Here is a 27576-nt window from a genome sequence, read left to right as displayed (position 1 = left end):
ATAATAATAATAATAATAATAATAGGCATAATAATAGTAGTAATAATAATAATAATAATAATAATAATAATGATGATGATGATGATGATGATAATGATGATGATAATGATGATAATCATTATTATCATACATTATTAATTAATTGATTGATATAAATAAGTTTATGTTGTTGTTATTATTAAAATACATGTTATAAAAATATGTCTGTAAGTATACTCTAAATAGCGCTGTGACAAGTATAGTGCTAATTAAGTGCACATGCACTTTTTTCTCAAACGTTCTCTGATGAAACTGAATGGACAGAACAATTGAACAAACTCACTGACATTTCATTGGCTGAGAGAAAGGCTGTCAATCATGGCCACAGCACCTGCGCGCGCCCTGGCCGTTAAATTAGCGCTGCTTGACGACTGCGCATGAACTCAGGAAACCCTGCTGGATTTACGTCCGACTTCATCGGCCTGGTAAGTGTGTGCGTGTGTGTTTATGTGTCTTATTTGGGATACACTTGTAGTATTGTGTGAAGGTCAAAAATCTGATAGCCGAATATGTCGAATTTGTCAAAAGTTTTGTTCATTTGTAAGTGACTGGAGCATCTTAGTTCATCTTCAAATGTCACTTGAGCTGCAGAAATGAACATGCCGATTTTTTCCACGCATCCTGCGGATCGGGTGACATTTACTTTGGGAAAACTGAGGATTTAAACTTTCACCTACTTCTTAAATTAGTCATAAAAATCTTCACGGTGACATTTTGAAACTAATCTAAATGCACCACATTTCTGATTTTCTATATTTGTTCCATGAAGGTATTTGCGTGGTCACAAAAACAAGTTTGTGTTTATTTTTCATTTATTCATTAATTGTGGGTTAATTTTTGTGAGTTATCTGCATTCTGATTTACAGTGATAACTGTACAATTAGTAAATGTTTGTTGAGTCAGGATGTTGTTATGGGAGCAGATGTAACAAGAGATTTACATCTTAACTGACTGGTGATCAGATTAGAGGAGATTAGGAAATCTTCCTCTTGGCTAAAACTGACAGGGAAACTGACCATGTGCAGAAGTGACCTTTAAAGAAAATTAATATCATATCTAAAAGCCAATCAGTTTGTTAATTTTGCTATATATCTGTGATGAAACCTGTCGCTGTAGCTCAAACGTTTTGTAGCCTATTTATTTTTATTTTAAATCTAAATTAAGTTTTCATAGCCTGTTTGGGCCGAATGTGGCATGCATGTATGCAATTCTATGAGTTTTCAAACCTTGACCTCACTTTACATATATTAGGCAATGAATTAAAGCACAAATGGATATAAATTGTCATAAGGGTATTTAATATCCACATCACCTTTGTTTAGCAGTGTATCAATTTGGTTCGTTTCCGAAAAGTTGGTGTTTGAGGAAGATATGTGAGACTGTGAGAGAACAGGGACCACCATCTCATACTCTTTAGGCAATGTACCTCTGGGTGGCCCTTGCTAATTTTAGGCTGTGCCTGAGTCTAGTGGAATTCTGGAGCATAAGGGTTTACCTAACTCACCCCTAGGTTTGAAGATAGATATACAGACAGACACCGTAACTCTTTTCTGTAATGACACAGTAACAGTTTTTTGATGAAAGCTTTGTCAGGTTTATGGTTTAGAAAAAACCCGAGGCGAGTGGATACAACTTTAGTATGATATCTGTTGAAATTATTAATCAAATTCTGTCTGACAATGTTTTAGTGGGCCGATGAAAATTTTCTATAGGTCTATATATTTCTTTCCTATTTTCAGTCAGTCAAACAACACGATGAATAAAATGAATCACAGTTTCCACAAACATATCAAGAAGCACAAATAATTTTGACATTTGGTAATTATAATAAATCAAATCAGCATATTAATATGATTTCTGAAGGATCGAATGACATTGAAGACTGAAGTAATGATGCTAAACATTTTACTGTGCCATCACAGGGAAATGCATAAAATTGTAAAATATCTTAAATTATTTTTTTAAAAACATTTTACAATAATAAGCTAATTTGAAATGAAGGGGGTAAAACAACAGAGATTATCAACCCAAATGACAGCAAATATTAAAATATATGTCTGATTTTTTATTTTAACTATTACTATGTATTTATTTTATATTGATATTGGTTGCCTATTAATACAGTAGTTTACAGTAGACCTGTGAATGGCAGCTTTCAGAATATGTTAATGAGATGAACTTTGCTGTGAGTTGAGGACAGTGATTGAGTATAGCTCTATGTGTAAAGTAGATGAGCAGGCTTGTGTTGAGTCAGCACTGGATACTGTCTATAAGAAACATGGACAGAGACTGGAAGTCTGGAGTCCTTCTCACATTTCCTGGGAAAAGAAAGAGCAGCTAAAACCCACAGACACAGACCATGCTGTCACTACAACATGACAGTCTCATATTTCAAACTACCTGTATCTGTCAGAAACTTTAAGGTACTGCATTTGACTGAAAGCCTCAGATCAGGTTAATTTAAATTCACACTGATCGCCTGTGTATTTAACTATAAACCTGCATGACAACACTGTACAAAAAATAGAAAAGCTTTTTTTTATTTTAAGATTTTCAAATGTTTTGCATGGACACAGAAATGATGTTCAGTTGATCCCTTTTTCACAGATCTCCAAAACTAACAAACTATACAGTATTTCACATACGAGACCAATGCCACTTTGTAAAGAGACTCATACACAACTGCTCACATAAATAAAAAATGGCAGTGATTCAACTGTAAAAAAAAAATGCTACAGTAAATATGCTACAGTAAAAATATGTAACCTGGTTAACAGTTTTCTTCCTTTATATATACGGCGAATAACCATAGAATTGACTTTCCCAGAATTCCCACATCACTTTTTATGCTTTTTTGTTGACATTACTATGAATCTTTTTAGTTGTATCTCCATTAGTTATGTACATTAGAGATTTATGTGACATCTAATGTTGATAAAAAATGTTTATTTCATGACTTTAAATGTATGTGTGTTACCATACTGGTGTTTAGTAGCTGTGTGAATGACACTGAGCACCTTCTATTAACTGATACACTTTTCTGCTTGTGGGAAAAGTAGTTTGAGGTGAGCATTGGTTCATTATGTAGCTTTCTCATCACCACCTGCATATGGCTGTGCTAACGTGTCGATCTGTGTAACAAAAGATGTGTAGATGTTGGTAATTCAAAATACAGATATATTACATCTATAAATGAATGAAATACGGTAGTTTACTGTAAAAATGGGAAATTGCTTTTACGGTTTGTACTGTATTTGTGTATTCATCGACATAAAAGTGAATTTGCTGAATCTACCCACAAGAACCTGAGAAAAATGCTCATTTTAGAAGAAAAGATTAGATAGCATTTAGAGGTTTTTGCATCTGAACTCTTTATTTGTAGTTAATATTTCAATAAAGTTAGATTTAAAAATTCAGATCAACCGATATTGATAATAATCACAACAAAGGTACCGTAAATACTTTTTCGTGTGGCACAATGGCTCAGTGGTTAGCACTGTTGCCTCACAGCAAGAAGGTTGCTGGTTCGAGTACCAGCTGGGTCAGTTGGCATTTCTGTGTGGAGTTTGCATGTTCTCCCTGTGTTGGCGTGGGTTTCTTCTGGGCGCTCCGGTTTTCCCAACAGTCCAAAGACCTGCAGTATAGGTGAATTGAATGAGCTAAATTGGTCGTAGAGTATGTGTGTGAATGCAAGTGTGTATGGGTGTTTCCCAGTACTGGGTTGCGGCGCTCCATAAAACATCTGCTGGATAAGTTGCCAATTCATTTCACTGTGGAGACCCCTGATGAATATAGGGACTAAGCCGAAGGTTATCACTAGAGGTTGACCAACATTTTATAAATGTATGTTTTATGTCTTAGAAATGACCATTTAACAGTAGGTTAAGTTGAGATACAGATGTAAATTCTAGAAATTACTAAAAAGGATATGTAATACTACAGTAAATAATAATATATAATACCAACAACCAAATTTTTCAAATAGTGAAATTCAAATTTTTAATTTTGAGTTTGAGTAAGTTGCATTTAGATTATACTGTGTGTGTGTGTGTGTGTGTGTGTATATATATATATGTATATATATATATATATATATATATATATATATATATATATATATATATATATATATATATATATATATATATATATATATATATATATATATTGTGATTTATGTTTTTATTTTTCCCAACAACTTTTAACCTTAAAACATTTGAAAAAGTGACTTTTATTTCAATGTTTATTAGTTTAAAGTGATAAATTGTTCGGTGTGGTGCTGTATTTTTCAGTACAAAAACCTTGTGACAAACTGCCAGTGCATTTTCTGTTATTATTCTCTATATAACTTAAATAACTGTTTTACACAATATTCACCTTTAATACCTCGCTTGCACAATATCCTGCACAACATTGTTTAGTCTCATGTGAAAGTACTTGTCTAGTCTGTCTTATGTGTATAGTTAAGTATTTTTAAATATGTTAGTTATGCATTGTTTTTTTTTTAAATAGCTCTTATGTCCAGTGTTGTGTTTGTATTTATGATTAATGGAAGCTTTTTATCTAAACTATTATCATTGTAAAAAAAAAAATAGTTGTAACTATTTTATTTGCCAGACATAGTATTTTGTGTATGACCCTGGACAAAACTATAGAAAATCTTGAAATTTTATCAGAAAATCTATTAAAATATTTCCAGCCTTTGCAATTTAGTTTCATAATCCTGCATTAAACTGATGTAGCAATAACAGTAGGACACATCTGGCCTATTTCAAAAGATATTTAACAATAACTATAACTAACTGCATGGGTGAATGACGCATGAAGATACTTTTAGGGATAAGCTAGCCTTAGGTCTTGGGTGGCTATGAAACCCCGCTGTGTCTACAAGGGGTCACACACTTGGACACGGGCAACCAAATGCTGTCAGGCAGATTATTTATGGTGCATCACAGAGACTGTTTTACCACCACTGCTATTCATGGAAGCAGTGATCTTTAGAAAGCAGGAAGCAAGTGATGATGAACAGACTCCTGTAGCGAAATATCGGTGTCACCGTATGGAGTTTGACCTATATCTTCAAATACACTATCTGACTGAAGACAGTGTGGACGATGATTTTATAGTGTCACATGAAGGTAACTGTATGTTTTTAAATTAATTTTATTCTTTAGAGGCAGGATGGAGGAAGCTGAGCTCTTAAAGGAACGTCTTCAAGCTATTACGGTAACCTGCTTTTTTCAGGGCTCTCTAAAAACATTGATTCTGATTGTTTTTGTATAATGATATTTTAGGATATTTTTACATGACTGCAATGTATTAAAATGACAATTACATTTTTTTTAATATTAAAAACAGTCACACACAAGCTACAGTATTGTCTTTGTTTTACAAGCCAGTAGTTTGCAATGCCACTTTGTAAAAATGCACAAGATGTGTAACAAATTCATCAGAGACTAAAATTTTATAGTTTTAATAAACGTACACTTGCATATTCAAACCACTCAACAATTGTTGTTGGGTAAATAAATAATGACTATACACTAACCGGCCACTTTATTAGGTACAGCTGTGCAACTGCTTTTTAACACAAAATTTCTAATCAGCCAATCACATGGCAGCAACTCAATGCATTTAGGCATGTACACATGGTCAAGACGATCCGTTGCAGTTCAAACTGAGCATCAGAATGGGGAAGAAAGGGGATTTAAGTAAACATGGATAGGTTGTTAGTGCCAGACAAGCTGTTCTAAGTATTTCAGAAACTGCTGATCTACTGAGATTTTCACGCACAACCATCTCTAGGGTTTACAGAGAATGGTAAGAAAAAGAGAAAATATCCAGTGAGTGGCAGTTCTGTGGGCGCAAATGTCTTGTTAAAGCCAGAGGTCAGATGAGGATGGCCAGACTGGGTCGAGCTGATAGAAAGGCAACAGTAACTCAAATATTCACTTGTTACAACATAAGTATGCAGAAGAGCATCTCTGAACACACAACACATTGAACCTTGAGGCGGATGGGCTACAGCAGCAGAAGACCACACCGGGTGCCACTCCTGTCAGCTAAGAACAGGAAACAGAGGCTACAATTTGCACAGGCTCACCAAGCTTGGACAATGGAAGATTGGAAAAACTTTGCCTGGTCTGATGAGTCTCGATTTCTGCTGCGACATTCGAATGGTAGGGTCAGTATTTGGCAACAACAACATGTCCAGCATGTGGCATCATCAAAGGTTCAGGCTGGTGGTGGTGTAATGGTGTGGGGGGTATTTTTTTGGCACACTTTGGGCCCTTTAGTACCAATTGAGCATTGTGTCAATACCACAGCCTACCTGAGCATTGTTGCTGACCATGTCCATCCCTTTATGACCACAGTATATCCATCTTCTGATGGCTACTTCCAGTGGGATAACATGCCATGTCATAAAGTGTGAATCAACTCAGACTGGTTCCTTGAATATGACAATGAGTTCACCGTACTCAAATGGCCTCCACAGTCACCAGAGCTCAACCCAATAGAGCACATTTGAGATGTGGTGGAATAAGAGATTCACATCATGGATTTGTGAGCCGACAAATCTGCAGCAACTGTGTGATGCTATCAAGTCAATAAGGACCAAAATCTCTGAGGAATATTTCCAGGACCTTGTTGAATCTATGCCATGAAGGATTAAGGTTGTTCTGAATGAAAAAAGGGGGTCCAACCCGGTACTAGTAAGGTGTACCTAATAAAGCCATTAAGTGTATATGTATATTTTTAGTAGTTAACAATAACAGCATTCATTAGTACATTTGATCATTATAGCAAATGTCTCTTCTATGTCTCTATTTGGACTTGTGTCCATTTGCCCTCAGAATAAGAAGAAAATACAAGAAGAAATTGCCCTTAAACGGCTTGAGATCGACAGAGAGAAACTGAAGCTTCAACATGTCAAGGTACCTTCTTCATGATAAATGTGTAGTTTCCAATTTGTTTTCTGAATGTTATAGTTTGATTGTCTTGTATTTAATGCATGTCTGTGTGTCTTTTATAGAAAAGGTCCATGCGAGATCTGTGGCTCATGGATGGGATGAACAGCAGTACTGCGCAGGAAACTCAAAAAGCTCTTGAAGATGCACAACAAGCTAAAAACCTCAAGAGCAACATACACCGGTAAGACGTTGCAACACAGGCTCATTGTGAAAACGTACCCCTGTATACATTCCTGGAGTCTGTGAATCATTTAGCCAGAGCTATGAATGGTGCATTTCGTCTTTAAAAGGAACGCTACCAGGCGGTCTGTTTTTTTTTTGCTACTTTTGTGACCACTTACCTCCGTGTGGATGGCTTTTTCACTGTTACTAGTTTGCCCAGTAGCTCGCTATGTACAGACTTGATACGCAGAGAGGAGTTGGCCATGACGATGGGGTTAGAGCAGAGCCAGCCCTCCCTATAAGCGAACTAAGCAGTAGCTTAGCGCCCCACCGCCACTAAAGGGGCCCTACAACCTGCTAGTTGTCTTAGCCGTTTCCTTGCTGAAATCGTTTTATTTGCATTTTACAAATTATCTTCATTGACAGTGCTTTGGTATCTAAATAGTTATAAATTTTCACTGTAAAGAAAAAAAGCATTTCATAATTTTATTAAAGTTGAAATTGTTTTTGTGTAAAGGTCATGTGATCAACAGGAAGTTCGCAGCATCTTATTTCTCGTATGTGTTCTGTTCTAACGGTTTGAGTTTGTTCTTCCAAGGTAACCTGCAAGACCGGTCACCACAAGAACTTTCATTGCCTGCCCCATTATATACCTATTTTTGGAAATTGGACCGCAAAATGAAGCAAATCTAACGTTATTCTTCAGGTGTAAAAAAACTGAGGGGAAAATGATGATGAGAAGAGACAAGCACAAAATAATTTTTAGCTCAGCTTTTAAGCGCTAATGATGATGTTTAAAGACATAATCTGGTAGTACAGATATTGAAAATAGGCAATTACAGATTAATAAACGTCGTCTACTTTTATGAAATATAAAATTTTCTTTTTAAATTATATTTAATAAGTAATAAAAACATTGTGGGCCGGTTTGCAATGGCAATACTTCACTATTTAGAGCAAGGGAGGGCTCCAAAATTATTCTGCTTAGGGCCCCCAAACGTACAAGGCCAGCGATGGGTTAGAGTCCGGTGAAGAATGGTACCAGAAACCAGGTAAAACTAAAACAAAATGCAAAAAATATAATAAACAAGTAAATAACAGGATGAGAATGTGGTAAGATCTGAAAACATGGTGAAAATCAGGCGAAGGCTTTTCTTTTTCTGGATTGCTTTTGAAAACATTGTCGGTTTAGTATTGAGAAGGGGGTGATCGGGAAGGGGGTGATCGGTGCTTTTGAAGAACACTATCGGTTGGATTTAAAGAATGGGGTGGGTGGGGTTATCGGTTGGTCAGTCAGTGAGTTATTCGACAGCGGCCTCTGGTGGCAGCGTATGGCGCTCATGAGAGAAATTTGAAACCTGAAAAAGCGTAAACAGCAGCCTCTGGTGGATTCGCGAAAACAATAACTGCAAAAAAAAAAAAACTAGCTCCTGGGACATATTTCAGGAAATTCTGCTAGTCCTAGCTCCATAATAGAGCAGATTTCTGTTTACCCCACTTTTTTAAAACGGCCAACTTTACAGCAGATAAAAAAGTGCTTACAGCCTGGTACAAAGAATGATTTTGGTTCAAATAGCTAATATTACCCTACATAACAACTGTGAGGAGGTGAATTTTTTAATAACTCATCCGTTTCCTTTATATTAGGTTATATTAAGTCTGCATAATTAAGGGCGTGGCCACTTGAGTGACAGCTAGGTCTCGCTGGTAACCGTCACTTCACCTCAGCTGATTCCGGCTGATTAGCCGCTGAACTTGGCATATTCATCGTATTTTTGTTTTGTTTTATGTGGCTTTACACAGTCAATTGCCGTTTGGAGTTATTTCTTACAATTATCAGATGACATGGCATGCTGTGTGCACCTTATTGTGCTCACAAACCATGCACGTAGCCTACGTTTCCCAGGTGAGTGAAATGATATATTTATACCATGCCTATAAATGTATTTGTTTTATTTGAGATCATTTATCATTTTTAATTTTCTTTAGAACTTGAATGCACTCAAGAATCTGACAGATTTATTAGCCGTAGGCTCTAAACGTTGCCATACAGTGTTATGCCTGGATTTCATCAATAGCCTTGCATTTACTAAGACTATATTTGAAGTATTTGGAAGTAATTTGCGTTTTCTCCTGTGGAAAACCTTCATAAGAACAATGTTTAGTGGCTCATTATTACAACTGTGTTTTTAAAAGTCTAAACACTTTATTGAAATAGTGTACAACCAAGCACATGTGGTCAGAACACAAACGAGTCGCAGGTAATAAAGTATTAAGCAAAATGCTAGAAGGCGTCTGTAGCTCCTCTAACGCTCGGCCTCTTTGCCCTTGTTTGGTGTTCCCAGGGCGGTGCGATGACGCGCGAACAAAATGGTGACAGTTGACCACACCTACTGGTAGCTTCTTTTGGGTTCTTCAGAAAACTGGGTGACGTCATAGATACTACGTCCATATATTTTACAGTCTATGGGTTGGACATGGGAGATTAAAGTTTTTACTATAATATTAATAGTCATATTATACATAAATTGGCTTTTTTATGATCTTCGGCTATTTGGTTTAAATATACCAAATAGAGCAATATTAGCAATACAAATTTACTATGTAAGTTTTGCTAATGAATGTCAATTAGAATAGGGTTATCATGGAAAATCATGTTTTCTGGCATCTTCTGAATACTATGAATACATTTTCATAGAATTGTTGTTGAGAGTTCAGACTTTTAAAGGTCTTTTGTACTGAACTCAGTGAACTTCAGGGTTGGCTTGATGTTTCTCAGCGAATGCCATGTGCCCTGTGGTGCCCTAATGAAATCTATTAGAGTAAAGTATGAGGCAAGAGCTGTGCAATGCTTCGTAACCGCATTTGCATTGTAGTAGCGGTGAAGTCAGAGGAAAATGCTAAAAAAAGCTGTTCCCATGTCCTTGAAAAGCTGCTACATTCAGGTCACACCCTGGCACAAATTCTGCTGTCGGGTTCATTCTTGGCCAGTGTGTTTAATGATTCAGACTGATGATGATTCTGACTGAGCATCAGGAAAACATTTAAAATTCTACTCTTAACCCCTTCAGACCTGAATTATCTTCCAGGTTTCTCTGTTCTTAAGTCTTTCATTAACGAGACCAAATAAAAATATAATTTAAAATGTAAATAATCTTTAACCTGTTACCCAGCACTAACTTTTGGGGATTTACACCTATAGTACCTAACTTTAAATAGTAGCAGTTCTTGACTCCAGTCAGCTTTGGGCTTTACTGTGGTAAAAGGGGAAGTTTCATGATCAAAAATATAAAAAGTTCTACAATATGAAGTAATGAGAAAAAAATTGTATTGTGTTCAATATTTGTTTTTCCATATACAAACAGGAAAACATTAATATAATGTCCTAGAAAAAATATGCCTTTGCTAGCCAAGTATTTTATGAGTTTATATTTAAAATTTGATGAAAATAGCATGAAAAAATGAGATTTCTGTAAAACGTTTTCTGAGGCTATATCGTTGTCCTTCTTTCCCTCACTGTCAGAGGCTTTTTCTCAAAAATGACCATCCCAAACTAAAACATTAACAGTTGCTGAATGATTTGGTCTACATTCATAGTTCATGAATCTTTGGAAAGAAGAAACTTTGGGCTTTATTATCCATTGTCTAGAGTTTTAATCCTTAAAATGAAAAAGTTTTTATGCTTAAGTAATATAGAAAAATTGCACCACACTAAACATTTTATTATTTCATAAACAAATATATTAAATTAATCCTGTAGCAATACAGATAAGTAATAGGTCAAAAGCTACACATCTCCCTAGTATATGTTTTGAACTTGATGCCAATATAATGCAAAATTAAATTTCCGGAATTATTTTTCAGAGACAATGTCTTGTGATTTTCTCCCGCTCCTTGTTTGTGGGGAAGCAGTTTGATGGCCACACTTATACTGAAGGTTTCTGACAACTATTTTAGTCTTTTCACATACCACTTATTTTTAAATTGTAAAATAATAGGCAGAAACGTATAGTATGAATGATTTATTTGAGCACAAGAAGTACGTTGTGTGAAATAAGTCCAGTGCATATGCAACAAAAAAGCCTTGCAAGAGTTGTTGTTTTGCCCACACACTGGCAGAAAGTGCTTGAACATTCTTTCATAGGAGTTTGCTGATGGCTGCTGCTTGGAATTCACTCCACAGCAAAGACCACGGCTACATAAATTTTTTTGTGCAAGACAAAACACAAATACAGAATTAGAATTCTACTGTAAACAATTTTAAATAGTTCTAAATAATTTTGTATTTTTGTATGCAAACACAATTTACTCTGATGCCCATATCATATACATATGGTACAGATAGTTTGCTTTTACAGTTGTACTTTAAAAACTGTGTACCAGCATGAAATAAAAAATAAAATAATTCAAATTGTTGATCTTTAATTTACATTTCTTCTGAACATTACAAATGTTCAAGTTTTTGTGTTATAGGGTGCGAATTATTAGAACCATTTACATTATAATAGAGAGATATTTAAAGGGATACATACATTAATTCTTCCAAAAAGTTCTGCCATCATTTTTTCTCACCTTTTACTTGTTTCAAACTTTTATGAGTTTCTTTCTTCTCATAAACACAAAAAGGCTATTTTGAAGAAAGCTGGAAATGACTTTTTTTGTATTTCTTCTACTGTGTAAGTCAGTGGTTACAGGTGTAAAGCTTTCTTTAAAATATCTTCTTCTTTCTTTAATAGAAGAAAGAGTAAATAGTCAGTACATTTTCACCTTAAATGTCTAAACCCACTATATCCTTTATAAAAGAGAGACATATTTGAAAATAAATCTGATTTAAAGCTTGCAATTTTATAATTTTTTTTTTTAACTTTAATTAGTAAATGCAATCCTTCTTTTTTTTTTCTATATGACATAAGAAGTATTGGCAAATATAGCAAAAAATGTGAATACAATCATTGAAAATGTTGTGCTGCCATGCTTACTTCAGAATATTTCACAAATTACAACATGCAGAGCTTTACTGTCCTTTTATTGGATGACAGATGTTTAGTTTCAGGGACAGCAGGCTTTAAATTTGGTGAAATGTCCCAGAAGCATGTCAAAAAACATGTCCAATAGTATCTGGATGCAGCCTTGATTATGCAAGCTGAAACTGCAAGTCTCGAACTTGCAATGTCAGACACAATGCACTCAATAGAGCTAGTGATGTCACTGTGAGGGGTAGGGTAAGGGGTGGGATTAGGTGCGCGCATTAAAAAGCATTGCATGCAGATCAGATTGCAAATGCACCAGGTCTGCATCCAGACCCCTCTCATAAAATGTCCTCTAAAATGCCTGCAGGGTCTAAAAGAGTTGTTTAAACTTGCTTCGATAACACCATAACAGCTTACTATGCTTTTACAGTAAATTATTGAGTGTACTAAGTGTAAACGGTGAAAATGTAAAACTGTAGAATGGTTGGGTTTAGGGGTAGGATTGGGCAAAGAGGACAGAATATACAGTCTGCACAGTATAAAAATGATTACCTCAGGTAAGTCCCCATAAAACATGAACATGAAACGTGAGTGGATGCGTGCTTGTTTGTTTGTATGCTAGGTGAACTCTAGAGATCGTCAGATTTAGAAAGTGCTATTTAAACAATAATTGTGATGAATTCTCTGTAGGATAGAGAAGAAGATTGAAGCATTAAAGAGAGAGAGAGAGAGAGAGAGAGAGAGAGAGAGAGAGTAGAAATGAACATCTCTATTCATCAAGCTGGAATTGACTTCTATAGTATTTGTTTTTCCTACAATGGAAGTCAATGTTTACAGGTTTACATTTTCTTCAACATATCTTCTTTTGTGTTTAAAAATAGTGTAGATAGAGTAAATAGTGAGTCATATTTGGATGCACTAAACCTTTAATATCTAAACCTATAAGTACTTGGGCATTTACATCGACAGTTCTTTCACATGGAAAACACACATTGAGTGGGTTTGTTCTCGTTTACACCAGAGATTGTATTTTTTGCGGAGGTTGCGTCTTTTTGGAGTTAATAAGAAACTCATGATGTTGTTTTATAAAGCAGTTCTTGAAAGCATTGTCAGGTATGGTATCACAGTGTGGTTTGGCAACCTATCTGTTCAGTGTTAATCTAAATCGATGCATTTCTTAAAGACAGCATGGAAAATTGTTGGGCACAATGAATATTTTAATCCTCGAGTTTTATATGAGAATTGTGTCCTCAATCAGGTGGAAAGGATTGTAAACGATCCAACTCATTTTTTGTTTCCACATTACGAACTGCTTCCTTCTGGTAGAAGATATAGAGTCCCAAAGTGTAGGTTAAACCGTTATAAGAAATCCTTTGTACCTGTTTCAGTGGGTTTATTTAATAAGAGTCTATCATAATTAGCGTTATACATTTTGTAACTGTTGTATTTTGTATTGTTTTTATTGCTTGTTTTTAGTGAATGTCTGCAGCAATATGGCGATGCCCAAAACAAATTTCCTGTCAAGGACAATCAAGTTTTACTACTACTACTACTACTACTACTACTACTACTACTACTACTACTACTACTACTACTACTTAAACCCACTTTATACATTTTTAATGGACAGACATACAGTATTTGGATTACTCTTCAGTGTTTGGACAGTGAATATTAAAACACATTGAACTGAACTAATCTAAACTGAACTTTTAACAGAGTTTAAACTCTGAAAACTGAACTACACTGTTTCAATTCACTATAATCTTCTATGTGAAGCTGCTTTGACACAATCTACATTGTAAAAGCACTATACAAATAAAGATGAATTGAATTGAATTGAATTGAATTTAACGTCTAAACCCACTATCATTCATAATGGACAGACGTATTTGAAAAAAAATCATGTTTTACTTTAAGTAATAAATGCAATCCTTTTCCCAGTAATCTATAAAATATTGGAAAAGAAATCAATAAATGGTAATAAAACCATTGAAAATGTTGTGCTGCCATGCTTCACTTCAGCATAGTAGATATTTCTCAAATAACAACATGCAGAGTTTAACTGTCCTTTAATTGGATGACAAATGTCTAAATGAAATGCCCCGGAGGGCAAAAAAAACACAAAAACGTAACCTTGATGTCCATTGAAATGGCTGCAGGGTCCAAAAGAATTGTTTATATTTGCTTTGGTAACGCATAAAAGCTCACTATGCTTTTAAAGTAAATTATTGAGTGTACGTCTATGCAAAAAGTGTAAACAATGATAATGTAAAACTGCAGAATGTTTTCTGAGAGAGATTGGTTAGGGAGGGTAGGGTGTGGAAAGAGGACAAAATATATAAAGTGTGTACAGTATAAAAATCATTACGCCTGGGAAGTCCCTATAAAACATGAAAACACAACATGTGTGTTGGTTTGTGCATTTGTCAGATTTGAAAAGTGCTATTTAAACAATAATTGTGACAAATTCTCTGCAGGATAGAGAAGGAGATTGAAGCATTAGAAAGAGAGGAAATGAACATCTCAACAAATGAAGGGCTGATTCTGAAGAGGCTTAAAGTTGTTGAAAAGTCTCCAGAGGACATCATTAAGGTATGGTGGTTTTGATGTGGCTAAATTTACATGCTCTATGCGAATGTGAATGTGAATATTTACTGGTACATGATTCTTTCTGTATCTTTACAGGCAGTGAATGCAGACTTTGCATCAGGTAAATACTGTAAACCTGCATGACAGTCATAATGCTGACTATTAAAAATATAACAGAATTTATTTCGTGTGTTGAATTATGTTTTCTGGTTATTTTTTCTTTTTTTTTGCAGAGCCAATCTATATCCATTCAACAATTCCAAATATACTAAAGCCTAGCACACCTCTATTAAATCAAAGGAAGAGACAAGACTTGGAAACTGATGCAAAAGATGACAAAGCCAAACCCGGTAAACTGAAAGAACACTTCATTTTCAATATATATTTATAGAGTATTATACCATAGGACTGTAAACAAATAAGCGTTTCCTAAACTGGGGTTCACAGATGACTGGAGTTGGTTAGTTGTTATTAAATAATCTGAACAAATTTATCAAAACAAACAAATGTATACACACATTTAAAAAAATGAATGAAATGCTTGTTAAGAAAGGATGTATAGCTGTGGCTTGTTAGCTTTAAGTTTGATCAGTTTAATTTTCTAATGTTGACTGTTTCAAATTTTTGCAGCACTGATTATATAACCTGCTACACACGTTTCTGCTGAGTGTATGAATACAAATCAATTGGCAATCGGAAACATTTAGAATAGTCATCACTGAAAAGGCTATTGTTGAGTTCACGCTCACTAGCAGAATTTTGTATCTTAACTGAACTGATATACAGTTAGAGATTCATTCCACAGCTTCGGTTATTACAATGGGAGTTACCTTCAGCTGATCATAGTGACAAGAATTGCTAGTGAGAATTGGTTGAAAAAAAAGTCCTGACTAGAGCATCTCTATAACAAAAACAGACAACTAAGAAACAACTAAGAAATATGAGATGTTGTGTTAACAACTAGAGGCAGCAATTTTTAAGTTTTTTTTTATTTTTTATTAAAAGCTAAACTGTATTATATTTGTGCCACCAAACTCGGAAAAGGTTAACCAAACAGCATTCTCATATCACTCCAGCTGTAATTGGGTGGTCGAACAGATGAATCGGTGACGCAGTGCCGCGGTAGGTAATGCTGCTGCCTCACAGCAAGAAGGTTGCTGGTTCGAGCCTCGGCTTGGTCAGTTGGCATTTCTGTGAGGAGATTGCATGTTCTCTCTATGTTTGCATGGGTTTCCTCCGGGTGCTCTGGTTTCCTCCACAGTCCAAAGACATGTGGTATAGGTGAATTGGGTAAGCTAAATTTTTGTAGTGTATGAGTGTGATTGAGTGAGTGTATGGATGCTTCCCAGAGATGGGTTGCAGCTTGAAGGGCATCCGCTGCATAAAACATATGCTGGATAAGTTGGCGGTTCTTTCTTCTGTGGCAACCCCAGATTAATAAAGGGAATAAGCCGAAAAGAAAATGAATGAATGAATAAATTTGTGTTAGTGCTGATTGGACAATTACTGTATATGCCAATGATGAATTAGCCATGTCAATGATCTGTGTATGCTCCTCCTGAAATTAGCTTAAAAAACTTCACCAAGTTTGTATTTCCGGGTGAACTATCCTTTTGAATGTGCAATACAACATTGGAAAAATAATATATTTGACCTAAATTCCATTGATCTCTTACAGCTTTGTTTGCCATGGAAATTAACGTTCAGAAAGACCTGCGCACTGGTGAAAGCCAAGTTCTCTCGTCCTCCACCATTTCTCCTCAAGAGCTCCAGCAGAGGGGCATCAAGGTCTACGATGACGGCCGAAAGTCTGTCTACGCCCTGCGAACAGACGGCCACCAACCTGGAGCCAACGGAGTGGATGAACTCAGTCCAGTGGAGGTCGAAGAGCTGCTCAGACAAGCCTCGGGAAAGAAGAAAATCTGCAATCAAATAAACCCTTCATACCCCTACAGCATGCCCCATGAACTACAATCACCTCCTGACGACCGCAAATCCAATGGAGGTCAAGATCCCTACAGTGTGGACTTATCTGCATGGCCTGAGCTTGTGTATAATGATGGTGTTGGCTATCCAGAGGATGCAGGTCATAGACTTCCTCTTCTGCCAATGCCGAATTATAACGACAGACCAGACGAGTACTTTCACAACACCAACTACAGCCATGAGTTACACAGAGGAGAAAGGCACAAGCAAGGACCATATCACAACCGAGGAACGAGGCATTTAAATCACGACATCAGAAACAACAGCTCGTGTTCCGCCTACTCTGAGGACTCCAAAATCAGTGTCCTGAATGCTATGCCATCGGACGAACCCGTCACTATGATCTTCATGGGCTACCAGAATGCAGATGATGACAGTCAGAGCTTCGAGGGATCTGTGCGGGCTGAGCTGGTGATCATTGGGGATGGAGAAGATGATTCCAGTAGGAATCAAACCAATCTGAACTCCAGTTCAAACAGAAGCAGCGTAGAGGACGGGGCAGTAACAGGTACCCAAAAGATCAAAAAGGTCAAAAGAAGGCACAAGCACTGCTGTGTGTTGATGTAGTCCCACTAACACTCTTTCAGATCTTCTGTGATGCAGCTTCTAACCAGACTGGCTTCCTTCCGCTTTCCATGCTTGGTTTCGGTTTTTCAGTGTCTTAACAAACTTCCTTTCTGTCCTTCATGTTGGCTGATGATGTGTGTTGAAAGATTTAGTTGTATATGTGTAGCTTTAAAGCATGGGTCTTCAACTCAGACTATTATTATGATTACTTAAAGGGATATTTCATCCAATATTGAAAATTAGAAAATTTACTCACCCTCAAGTTTTCTGAAAGCAAAAGAAGAAGATATTTCGACGAAAGCTGAAATCCTGTATCAATTCAGGCAAGGCAAGTTTATTTATATAGCACATTTAATACACAGTGACAATTCAAAGTGCTTTACATGAACAGAAATAAAAGACACAAGTGTAAGAAAAATAAAAAGTAATAATAAAAATGATTAAGAACAGATAAAAACAGATTAAAATGCGGTAAAAACAGGTTATAAAAGAATGAAAAAGAAAAGAAAGACATAATAGTGCGATCTGTTAAACGTAGCACAGCTAAACAGATGTGTTTTCAGTCTTGATTTCCAGCAGCGAGGGGCATAGTTGCTGAAAGCCGATTCACCCTACTTTGACTGAACTCTTGGAATTTCTAGTTTATATGATCCTAAAGATCTGAGTGATCTATTAGGTTTGTATTCAGTGAGCATAGCTGTAATGTATTGAGGTCCTAGGCCATTTAGTGATTTATAGACAAGTAATAATACTTCTAATCTATTCTGAATGTAACTGGGAGCCAGTGTAAAGACCTGAGGACAGGTGTGATGTGCTCAGATTTCCTGGTTCTGGTCAGAATCCTGGCCGCAGCGTTCTGGATGAGCTGCAATTGTCTGATTTGCCATGAGGAGGCCGTTACAGTAATCCACCCTGCTTCTGATAAAAGCATGAACAAGTTTCTCTAAGTCTTCACTGGAAACAAAGCATCTAATTCTTGCAATGTTTTTGAGATGATAGTATGCTGATTTAATAACTGCTTTGACTTGACTATTGAAACTCAGATCTGACTCCAGAGTCACACCAAGATTCTTGACCTTATTTTTTGTTGTTTGACCTTTAGAGCCAGGGTATGCATTCACCTTGAGAACCTCATCTCTGTTCCCAAAAGCAATGACTTTTTGAAATGTATTTCCATAGTTGGCAAGACTAAATATTATGGAAGTCAATGATTACAGGTTTTCAGCATTTTTCATAATATACTTGTTTTGTGTTTAACAGAAACAAGACACTGAAACAAGTTTGTGACAAGTAAAGGCTGAGTACTGTAAATGACTGAAATTTTCAGTTTCGGGTGAACTATCCCTTTAATTTCAGCTGATTTCTTTGTGTGCGAATGATAAGGTGTTGGGGAAAAATCTATATTAATTGAGCTGAAAACAAAGTATTTCTAAATATAGCATTGTGCTGTTTAAAAAACATTCTGTACACTTTTTTGCTCACAAAGTCTTCATTTATTATATATATATATATATATATATATATATATATATATATATATATATATATATATATATATATATATATATATATTATTTTAATATTATTAAACTCTAATTTAATCATGTAATGGCAAATTATCTCTTCAGTGTACTTGTCTGACCTACAGTAAATAACGACCATCAATGTTATAAAATACAGATCTTATCCACTAAAGGGTCCTTGAGAAAGCTTGAAGACCCCTGATTTAGAGCTTTACCTCCCTCTAGTGGACATTCACATCTGTTTCAAAATACATGCAATATGCAATCACCGTTTTTGATTATTTTTTTTACCTGCCAAACTTTCTATGCTGTTCTTCTTTTTCACATTTTGCATGTTAATGTCTCTTTGGCTTTTCCACTTACAGTATTAGCATGACAGCATGACTGCTGTGATATATAATTTCTGCATTTCTGTCACTCATCCTCTTTATTTTGCTTTGGATCTGTGCATGTGTTGTGTGATGAGAGATTAACCTTTTGTAATAAAACTGACTGAATGAGTCTTGTGCTTTGCCTGTTTAATATTCTAAATTATTCAGTCATGTCAATTATGTCTGTGCTGTCAGACATAATTATTTGTTATAATTCTGTTATGTGCTGTTTTTATGTTATGGATTTGGCAGTTTTAGCATTATTATCAGAATTATTTTATGTTTAGTTACCAAAGGCACATTCATATTATTTTGTGAATTGTCTATGATTTTTATCTAATTATTGAATTATTTTATGCTAATTTATTTATTTTAATTTTGCAATAACACTGGTCATGCAAACACTGTAGCTAAATGTGCTTGTCATTTCAGTTTAATTGTTAAATCCTGTTTTGCATACAAACACAGTCATTTACAGGAGAGACAACTGCATTCATCAACCGATGGTCATATACACACTGTCAAGTTTCAGGGATGACAACCATATTTGGCAATGAATTCCCTAAATTATCATTGCATGTGTGTACAGAACATAAATCACTCTCAGTGTGCATTCTGGAAGTGTCCCCATTTCCCATAATCAAATTATAAATATTTTTATTTATTTATTTACTTATGTATTACCTACAGTGCATGCGGAAAGTATTCATAGCGCTTCGCTTTTTCTACTTTTTTTGTTACAGCCTTATTCCAAAATGGATTAAATTCATTTATTTCCTCAAAATTCTACACACAATACCCCGTAATGACAATGTAAAAAAAAAAGAGTTTTTGAAATTGTTGCAAATTTATTACAAATAAAAAAAACCCTGAAATTTCTAAATTGAGCTCAGGTACATTCTGTTTCCACTGATCACTCTTGAGATGTTTCAGTGGCTTAACCCTCCTGTCGTGTTCACATCCTGCCACTTACTTTAGTGTTCCCCATCAAAATTGACCGTGCTTATGTTGTGCTTATGTTAGCACAAAAATCATTTTTCTCCACAAAATTTTTATTCAATATTCTTTAGCTGTAAACAATGTCTCAAAGTAGTGTTTAACATGAATTTACAGAATTAGACATAATAAATGCACAAAAATATGCGCTGAAATATGTTAGAAAATGAACAATAGATGACAGAAAACAAAATACTTTGTTTCATTACTAATAGAACGCTCGCTAAAATAACTATCACAGGGTCTGACCAATGAAATTGAAATTTTAATCCATCTGAATGATTTATTAACCAGCAAAGCACAAACAAAATGCTATCCTTTCCTGTGTTCTGAGTGATCGAATTTCAAGTCCTTCAAATGTGCTAATATAGGGAATAGTGATTGAGGGTATATATGGTGAGCATGGACACAGAACTAATAACGGTCTAATATAATAAAGTAATTGTTGCTAAGCTAAAAGTGTTCCTGCTAGACTGGCTAGGCTAGATTGGCTCAACAGAGATTGGCAAAAAGAAAGAAAGAAAGAAAGAAAGAAAGAAAGAAAGAAAGAAAGAAAGAAAGAAAGGAATAAATGAAGGAAGGAAGGACGTATGGATGGATGGATGGATAGATGGATGGATGGATGGATGGGTGGATGGATGGATGGACGGATGGATAGTTAGATCATGGATGGAATGATAAGGAAAGGAAGAAAGATCAAAAGAAAGAGAACAAGATTCCTTTTCTGTGCTTCTTTACAGAGAGAGATAAATAAATAAATAAATAAACAAAAATAATAAAATAACAAAAGAAAGAAAGAAAGACACACACAGATGGATTCACATAACAGACACCTAGTCTGTGTGAAGATATGATACACTGTTTTATCAGGAAGTTGATTCACATTGGAGGATCCAAGACTTTCATGGCAATTCATAACTTATTGGTTTAGTGGCTAATCCATATAAATTTGTATGATCTCATTCATAGAGTTTTGTACAATTTGCTTATCCCCAATGACGATTGGGTTTAGGGGTGGGGTTGGGTGCCATGCCTACTTTCAAAAATCATACAGTTTTGTACGACTAAACTCATGAATTAGCCACTAAACTGACAAAAGTAAAATAGTTATGTTTCCTTGTGAGATTAGGCTGGAGGATCGGCACATCAGCACGTAAAAGAGATTTGTACCTGCAAAAGACATTATTCAGTCTGAAATGAGTGAGTGAGTGAGTGAGTGAGTGAGTGAGTGAGTGAGTGAGTGAGTGAGTGAGTGAGTGAGTTGGGGTAGTGTGTGTGGGGATGTTTTGTGTCTAATGGATGAATACAGTCTTGATACTCATTCATTTGCTTTGGCAGTCACTTTTTACCGGGAACACCACCAGTGTAACAAGGTTGATTAAAACACTCAAAATTCAATGTGAGAGATGATCATCTCTTTTATTTGTTCAAATGCATAGTGTGGAGGATATCATAAGGTCTTGAGGCAATCAGATGTAAAACACAATATTTATGAGTGATTTAAGTTGTAAATTGGTCAGATTTGACCCGAACACGACAGGAAGGTTAATTGGAGTTTACCTGTGGTAAATTCAGTTGATTGGACATGATTTGAAAACGTATACACCTGTCTATATAAGGTCCTAGGGTTGACAGTGCATGTCAAAGCACAAACCAAGCATGAAGACAAAGGAATTGTCTCTCGACCTCTGAGACAGGATTGTCTCGAGGCACAAGGCTGAGGAAGGTTACAGAAAAAATTCTGCTGCTCTGAAAGTTCCAATGAGCACAGTGGTCTCCATCATCCGTAAATGGAAGATGTTTCCAGGATAGAGGGAAGGATAAATGCAGCAATTTAAAGAGACATCCTGAATAAAAACCTGCTTCAGAGTGCTCTTGACCTCAGACTGGGGTGACTGTTCATCTTCCAGCAGGACAATGACCCAAAGCACACCGCCAAAATATTAATGGAGTGGCTTCACAACAACTCTGAATGTCCTTGAGTGGCCCAGCCAGAGCCCAGACTTAAATCCTATTGAACATCAAAAGTGAAGTGCTATGAATTCTTTCCGGATGCACTATATAAACATAGATATAATATAAGCAGATATGTATATAGTCTATGTCTATGTGTACATGTTCAATGAAATGTATTTGTGTTGTCCCCAAAGACCTCTGTGACTTGTCACTCAAAAACTTCAGTACTACAGTTATTAAGGCAGTTTTTTTCCCTCACTGGCTATAGCTTGACAGTCATTGTCGCTACAAGCTAATTCTTCAAAGTGAAGTGAAAAGTTCTCCTTTTAAACTCCACCGGAAATGAGTTTCCATGAGTAAATGACAAAAAGTCTGAGTGATTTATTGCTATAATGCTGAAAAACCGACTGATTACACTGTCGGCACCCACACAGATGTTGCATGAAAAGATAAGTGACTCACAACTTCTAATGCCACACTAACTTAAAGCCATTATGATGATATGTTGCTGCTATAGACTCAATATGAATGATGTTGGGGTTTATGTGAAGAATAAGGGGCCCAACTCCTACACGTGACCCCATTTCTGTCATCTGTTCATTGAAGAATGCGCAATCCAGTCCTGTCAATTTCCTTAAGAAACACACACACACATTCACTCCAGTGGTGGGCAGATAATTTGCAACGCATGAGGCTTTTAAGAGGCTTTTAAGGAGGCGGTGCTTAAAACACTCTTATATAATCAATCTTGGGGATTATATAAGTGGGCATGCTTGTTTCTCAGGATGAATGTCTTTATGGCTTGAGTTATTAAGATGAATCTTTTCTTTAAACTGATTGTACACAAATAGATTAGTTAGTGAGATGACAGGTACTATATCAGTGAAAGTCCATGCTGTTTAATAACTTTTTGTTTGGATAGAATTGAACATCTACAGTGAATCAATGTGTTTTTTTCTCATGCTCTCCACAGAATTACAGATACAGATGGAGAAACTGGGACAAACCGTGTAGTGGCCAACATCCATTTGGTGGATCTCTTGCTCTAAAGGTGGTTAGCAAGACAAGAAATGTGAATCAACAATATTTGTGAAAATAAATTGGAAATATTAACACTTGTGTGACACGGTGGCTCAGTGGTTAGCACTGTTGCCTCACAGCAAGACAGTCGCAGGTTTGAGCCCCGGATAGGTTGGCATTTCTGTGTGAAGTTTGCATGTCCTCCCCTCATTCTGTCCTCATTCTGCTGTGGCGACATCTGATTAACAAAGGGACTAAGCCGAAGAAAATGAAATGAAATTAAATATGAATAATTTTCAAGGATTTAAAACGTTGCGATTAGCTTATCGCAAGAGGCTGTGGTATTGAGTGAGCACACTTTCGTTCTGCCCAATCAGAATTGCGCAACCGAACTATGCGGAAAGCCCATAATAAAACAAACAAACAGGAAAGTGGGGACAGTTGGGATGATGGCGTCTCCATTTTCAGGAGCATTATTCATATTAAAGAAAATCAGCATGTCAGTAATATGGGAATATTTTAGATAATATTCAGTCACAGACACCAAGCAAAAACAGGTAATTTGTAAGAGTGGTTACAAAATTGTTGCAACAGTACGAGAAAATACAACAACCAGCACCTAAAAAAGCACCACAGGTGGCTATATGAAGTGTGTCTTGCAAAAAGTCAACAAAAAGTATTGCTAGTGACACTCAATTTAGTAGCTAGCAAAAGCATAGTACAATTTCAGAGTTGTTTGCAGCTGTTGCACCGTATGAAAACGCATCATGAAGGCACCAGGAGATAACTCTTGCTCTAGAGAAAAATTAGTGTTTAATTTCTGAACATTTATAAATAAATTTGAGTAAAAGTTGGAATTAGTTAATATCTTTTCAGTTCCTATTTTAACTGACACTCACTGCTTTTTAGCAGTAAGAAACTACATTACAGAATATTGAGCTAAAGCTTGACTACAAAATTAAAACGCAATATCTGTTAAAAAAAAATCGCAATTAAATATTTTTTTCCAAACCGCACAGCCCTACTTTGAGGTATGGGCATATTTTTTTCTTTTTATAGGATAAAAAAAGACTTTTTTTCTTAACTATTATTCTCAAATTTGTTACTTTAAATTTAGCCATATTGAATAAACTCAAAATTACAGGTTAACATCTCGTCATCTTGGAATTGAGTAATGCAAATTTAATAAACATTGATTTTTGAGTTCAAATGTTAAACATAAATGTTAGAATTTTTGTTTACATCTTGCAATGTTAATTTATTTTTTTCACAGTAGGGCAAAAGAAAAAGAGAATTGTGTGGAAAAACTTAAGATAATCTAAACTTACAATTACAGCAAACATGAAATTCTGAAAAAAAACTAAATCAAAAAAATGCAAGAAAGGAAATACTTTTCATGATGATTTGTATATAATTACAAATAAAAATCCAAAATTAAGAAAATGTTATCTTGAAGTTTGTGACTTTTGTCAGAATTTCAAGTTTGTCTTTTTTCTTTTTTTTTCTTCTTTTTTTGTCACAATTATTAAAAGACTCAAAACTGTCAGAGAAAAAGCCTTAATTTTGAGGTAATTCTTGCTGTATGTTTTCACCCCAAGAATTGCATAAAAGTCAGGATTGTATGACATAAATTCAGAATTGTGCTGTTACTGTAGCATTACAAGATAAGCTCGTTATTACAATAATCAGGTGCAATTCTGAATAACAGATTAATAAATTAAAATGAATTACAGAATAAGTCTATTTCTCTCCATGACATTTTCATCATTCATTCATTTTCTTTTCAGCTTAGTCCCTTTATTTATCATGGGTTGCCACAGTGAAACTGCCAACTTATACAGCATGTTTTTCACAGCGGATGCCCTTCCAGCTGCAACCCAGTACTGGGAAACATCCATACACACTCATTCACACACACATGCACTACGGCCAATTTAGCTTATTCAATTCACTTATAGTGCATGTTTTTGGACTGTGGGGGAAACTGGAGCACCCACGCAAACATGGGAGAACATGCAAACTCAACACAGAAATGCCAACTGACCCAGCCAGGACTCAAACCAGAAACCTTCTTGCTGTGAAACGATGGTGCTATGACATTTTGTTAACTGAAAAAAGGCAGAAACAGGCTTCTGTAGTGTACAGTCAAACATTTGATACATGTGCTCTTTCTTTAGTTAACAACAGTTAACATAATTTACTATTTTAATGACTGTAATACTTAAAATAAATACAACATCAACAAATGTTAGAAATGATAATTGAAAGTGATTGAAATGAGTGATTGAAAGCTTGATTAGACAGATAAGCATAAATAATAAACCTTCAAAAAAGGAAGATACTGCTATCATTTTTGAGAATATGGAGTTTTCTTTTGAGATGTGTAGTCTTTGTGAAACAGTCTGATAATAAAACCTCATGATGTGTCTGTGTTTTACTGACAGCATCTTGATATGCCTCTATTATCTGGAATAATGAATGAATTTGTCTGTCTTGTGTCTTTTTATATCAATGCTAATTAGATGTTCGTGTCAGGGTCATCACTGTTAGTCCTTATTTGCTGTCAAAATGGACTTTTGTCTCTATTAAACACAAAATTAAAAACAAAGTTCCCACAAAAATGAAAAGTCAGCCTCATTTTGTTCAACTCTTTAGTTAAATGACTTATTTGTGCTCTGAAATAAAACATTTTAAATGTTTTTATATAACATTTTAGTTGATGTTTTTCATTTTGTTCAGATGGCAACAATTAGGATAATAAATATATTTTGGAAGAGAATTGATTTAAATATAAAATAATATAAATAGTCAACACCACCGAAACGATAACAAAAACAACTGAAAAGAACAACATACTGTAGTTGGAAACACTTACACAGTGTTGCTTTACAGCTGATGAATGACAAAAATATGAACAACCAAATTTAATACAAAACTGAAACAGATGCTAATAATGATAAATTATATAAAAATTGAGAGTTCTATTAGGAATTGCTTAAAATGTGTGTGTATATATATATATATATATATATATATATATATATATGGATGGATGGATGGATGGATGGATGGATGGATGGATGGACGGACGGACGGACGGACGGACGGACGGACGGACGGACGGACAGACAGACAGACAGACAGACAGACAGACAGACAGATAGATAGATAGATAGATAGATAGATAGATAGATAGATAGATAGATAGATAGATAGAAAAAAAAATTAATAGAAAATAAATAGAATTTTTTTTGTCATTTTATTAGCATTTTAAAATAAAAACATTTTTGTTTACATTTATTTACCTATTTCAGTTTTAAGTTTGCTAAAATAAAATAAGAAATATTCAGCTAAAGTCACAATTATATGTAATAAGTTAATTATTTGTTCAAAGTCCAAAAATTGCTGCCATACCATGGCTGCAGCAGGTGCAATACATTACACACCAGCACCAAGCTGTTTCTTAAGTCTAAACATCAACATCCTGAGGTATCAAGACGTTTGTGTTGCCCATTACATTACAAACCACAGGAGAGGGCAGATTCTTCAGCAGGATAGCGCTCCTTCTCATACTTCAACCTCCACATTAAAGTTCCTGAAAGCAAAGAAGGCCAAGGTGCTCCAGGATTGGCCAGCCCAGTCATCAGACATGAACATTATTGAGCATATCTGTGGTAATATGGAGGAAGCATTGAAGATGAATCCAAAGATTCTTGATGAACCGTGGGAGTCCTGCAAGAACGCTTTCTTTGCCATTCCAGATGACTTTATTAATACATTTTTTGAGTCAATGCAGAGATGTATGGATGCAGTCCTCCCAGCTCATGCGAGTCATACAGAATATTCATTCTGTTTCCACTGCACCATATTTATATTTTTATATATTATAAATTTGTATTTATATTTATATGACTTTATATTCTATACTGTACGTTATTTCTGTTAAATGACAAGACTTTTGTCTAAGCAAAGCCAGACCCTGCTGCCCTAATTAAATAATTAAAAATCAAGGCATGATCATATATTATTTTGGTAAAATAAGTGTAATCTAGAGGCCTTTGCTTTTCATATGAGCCACTTCTGATACTAAATGATCAACTAGAAGTCAAGTTATTATTAATTGTTGTTCCTAAAACTTGGATAGGCGACAAGACTTTTGTCAGGTTGTATATGCTTAAAAATAGCTACCCACAAAATCTCTCTGTCCCAGATCGGGCCCACACTGATCAGCTTTTGCTTGGCCCATTTGCCGCAGTGAATTACGATACATGATTGGACAAAGTCTGGCTTCCATACAAGGGCCAAACATGGACCATATCTGGGCCAAGTCTTAGCTAAGGTAGCAACCCATAACTTGGTCTGAACTGGGTCAGATATGTTGGTGTGTCACAACTGCAATCAATTTGCTATGAGTGTGCTTTTT

At 35.4% G+C, this 27576-nt stretch overlaps 1 protein-coding gene across 4 annotated transcripts; it reads left to right on the top strand.

Moving 5' to 3' along the window:
• The first annotated feature begins 386 nt into the window (after positions 1-386).
• On the top strand, positions 387-25780 carry palmda (palmdelphin a). Of its 4 annotated transcripts, XM_056474012.1 has the most exons (9): positions 387-464; positions 5214-5265; positions 6894-6974; positions 7073-7191; positions 14623-14737; positions 14831-14855; positions 14968-15084; positions 16413-17228; positions 23107-25780. In XM_056474012.1, the coding sequence occupies exons 2-9, from the start codon at positions 5221-5223 to the stop codon at positions 23145-23147; spliced, it is 1359 nt and encodes a 452-aa protein (XP_056329987.1). In that variant the 5' UTR covers positions 387-464; positions 5214-5220; the 3' UTR covers positions 23148-25780. The 4 variants fall into 4 exon arrangements, with proteins under 4 accessions (XP_056329987.1, XP_056329979.1, XP_056329995.1 ...); XM_056474004.1 differs by lacking the exon at positions 23107-25780 and having other exon boundaries at positions 16413-17485; XM_056474020.1 differs by lacking the exons at positions 387-464; positions 5214-5265 and adding an exon at positions 5079-5177.
• The last annotated feature ends 1796 nt before the right edge of the window (positions 25781-27576 follow it).

Source organism: Danio aesculapii, chromosome 2 (genome assembly GCF_903798145.1).
Source record: "Danio aesculapii chromosome 2, fDanAes4.1, whole genome shotgun sequence".
Lineage (NCBI taxonomy): Eukaryota > Metazoa > Chordata > Actinopteri > Cypriniformes > Danionidae > Danio > Danio aesculapii.
Note: the sequence above shows the minus strand (reverse complement) of the source record. Positions and strands in the feature narration are given on the sequence as shown.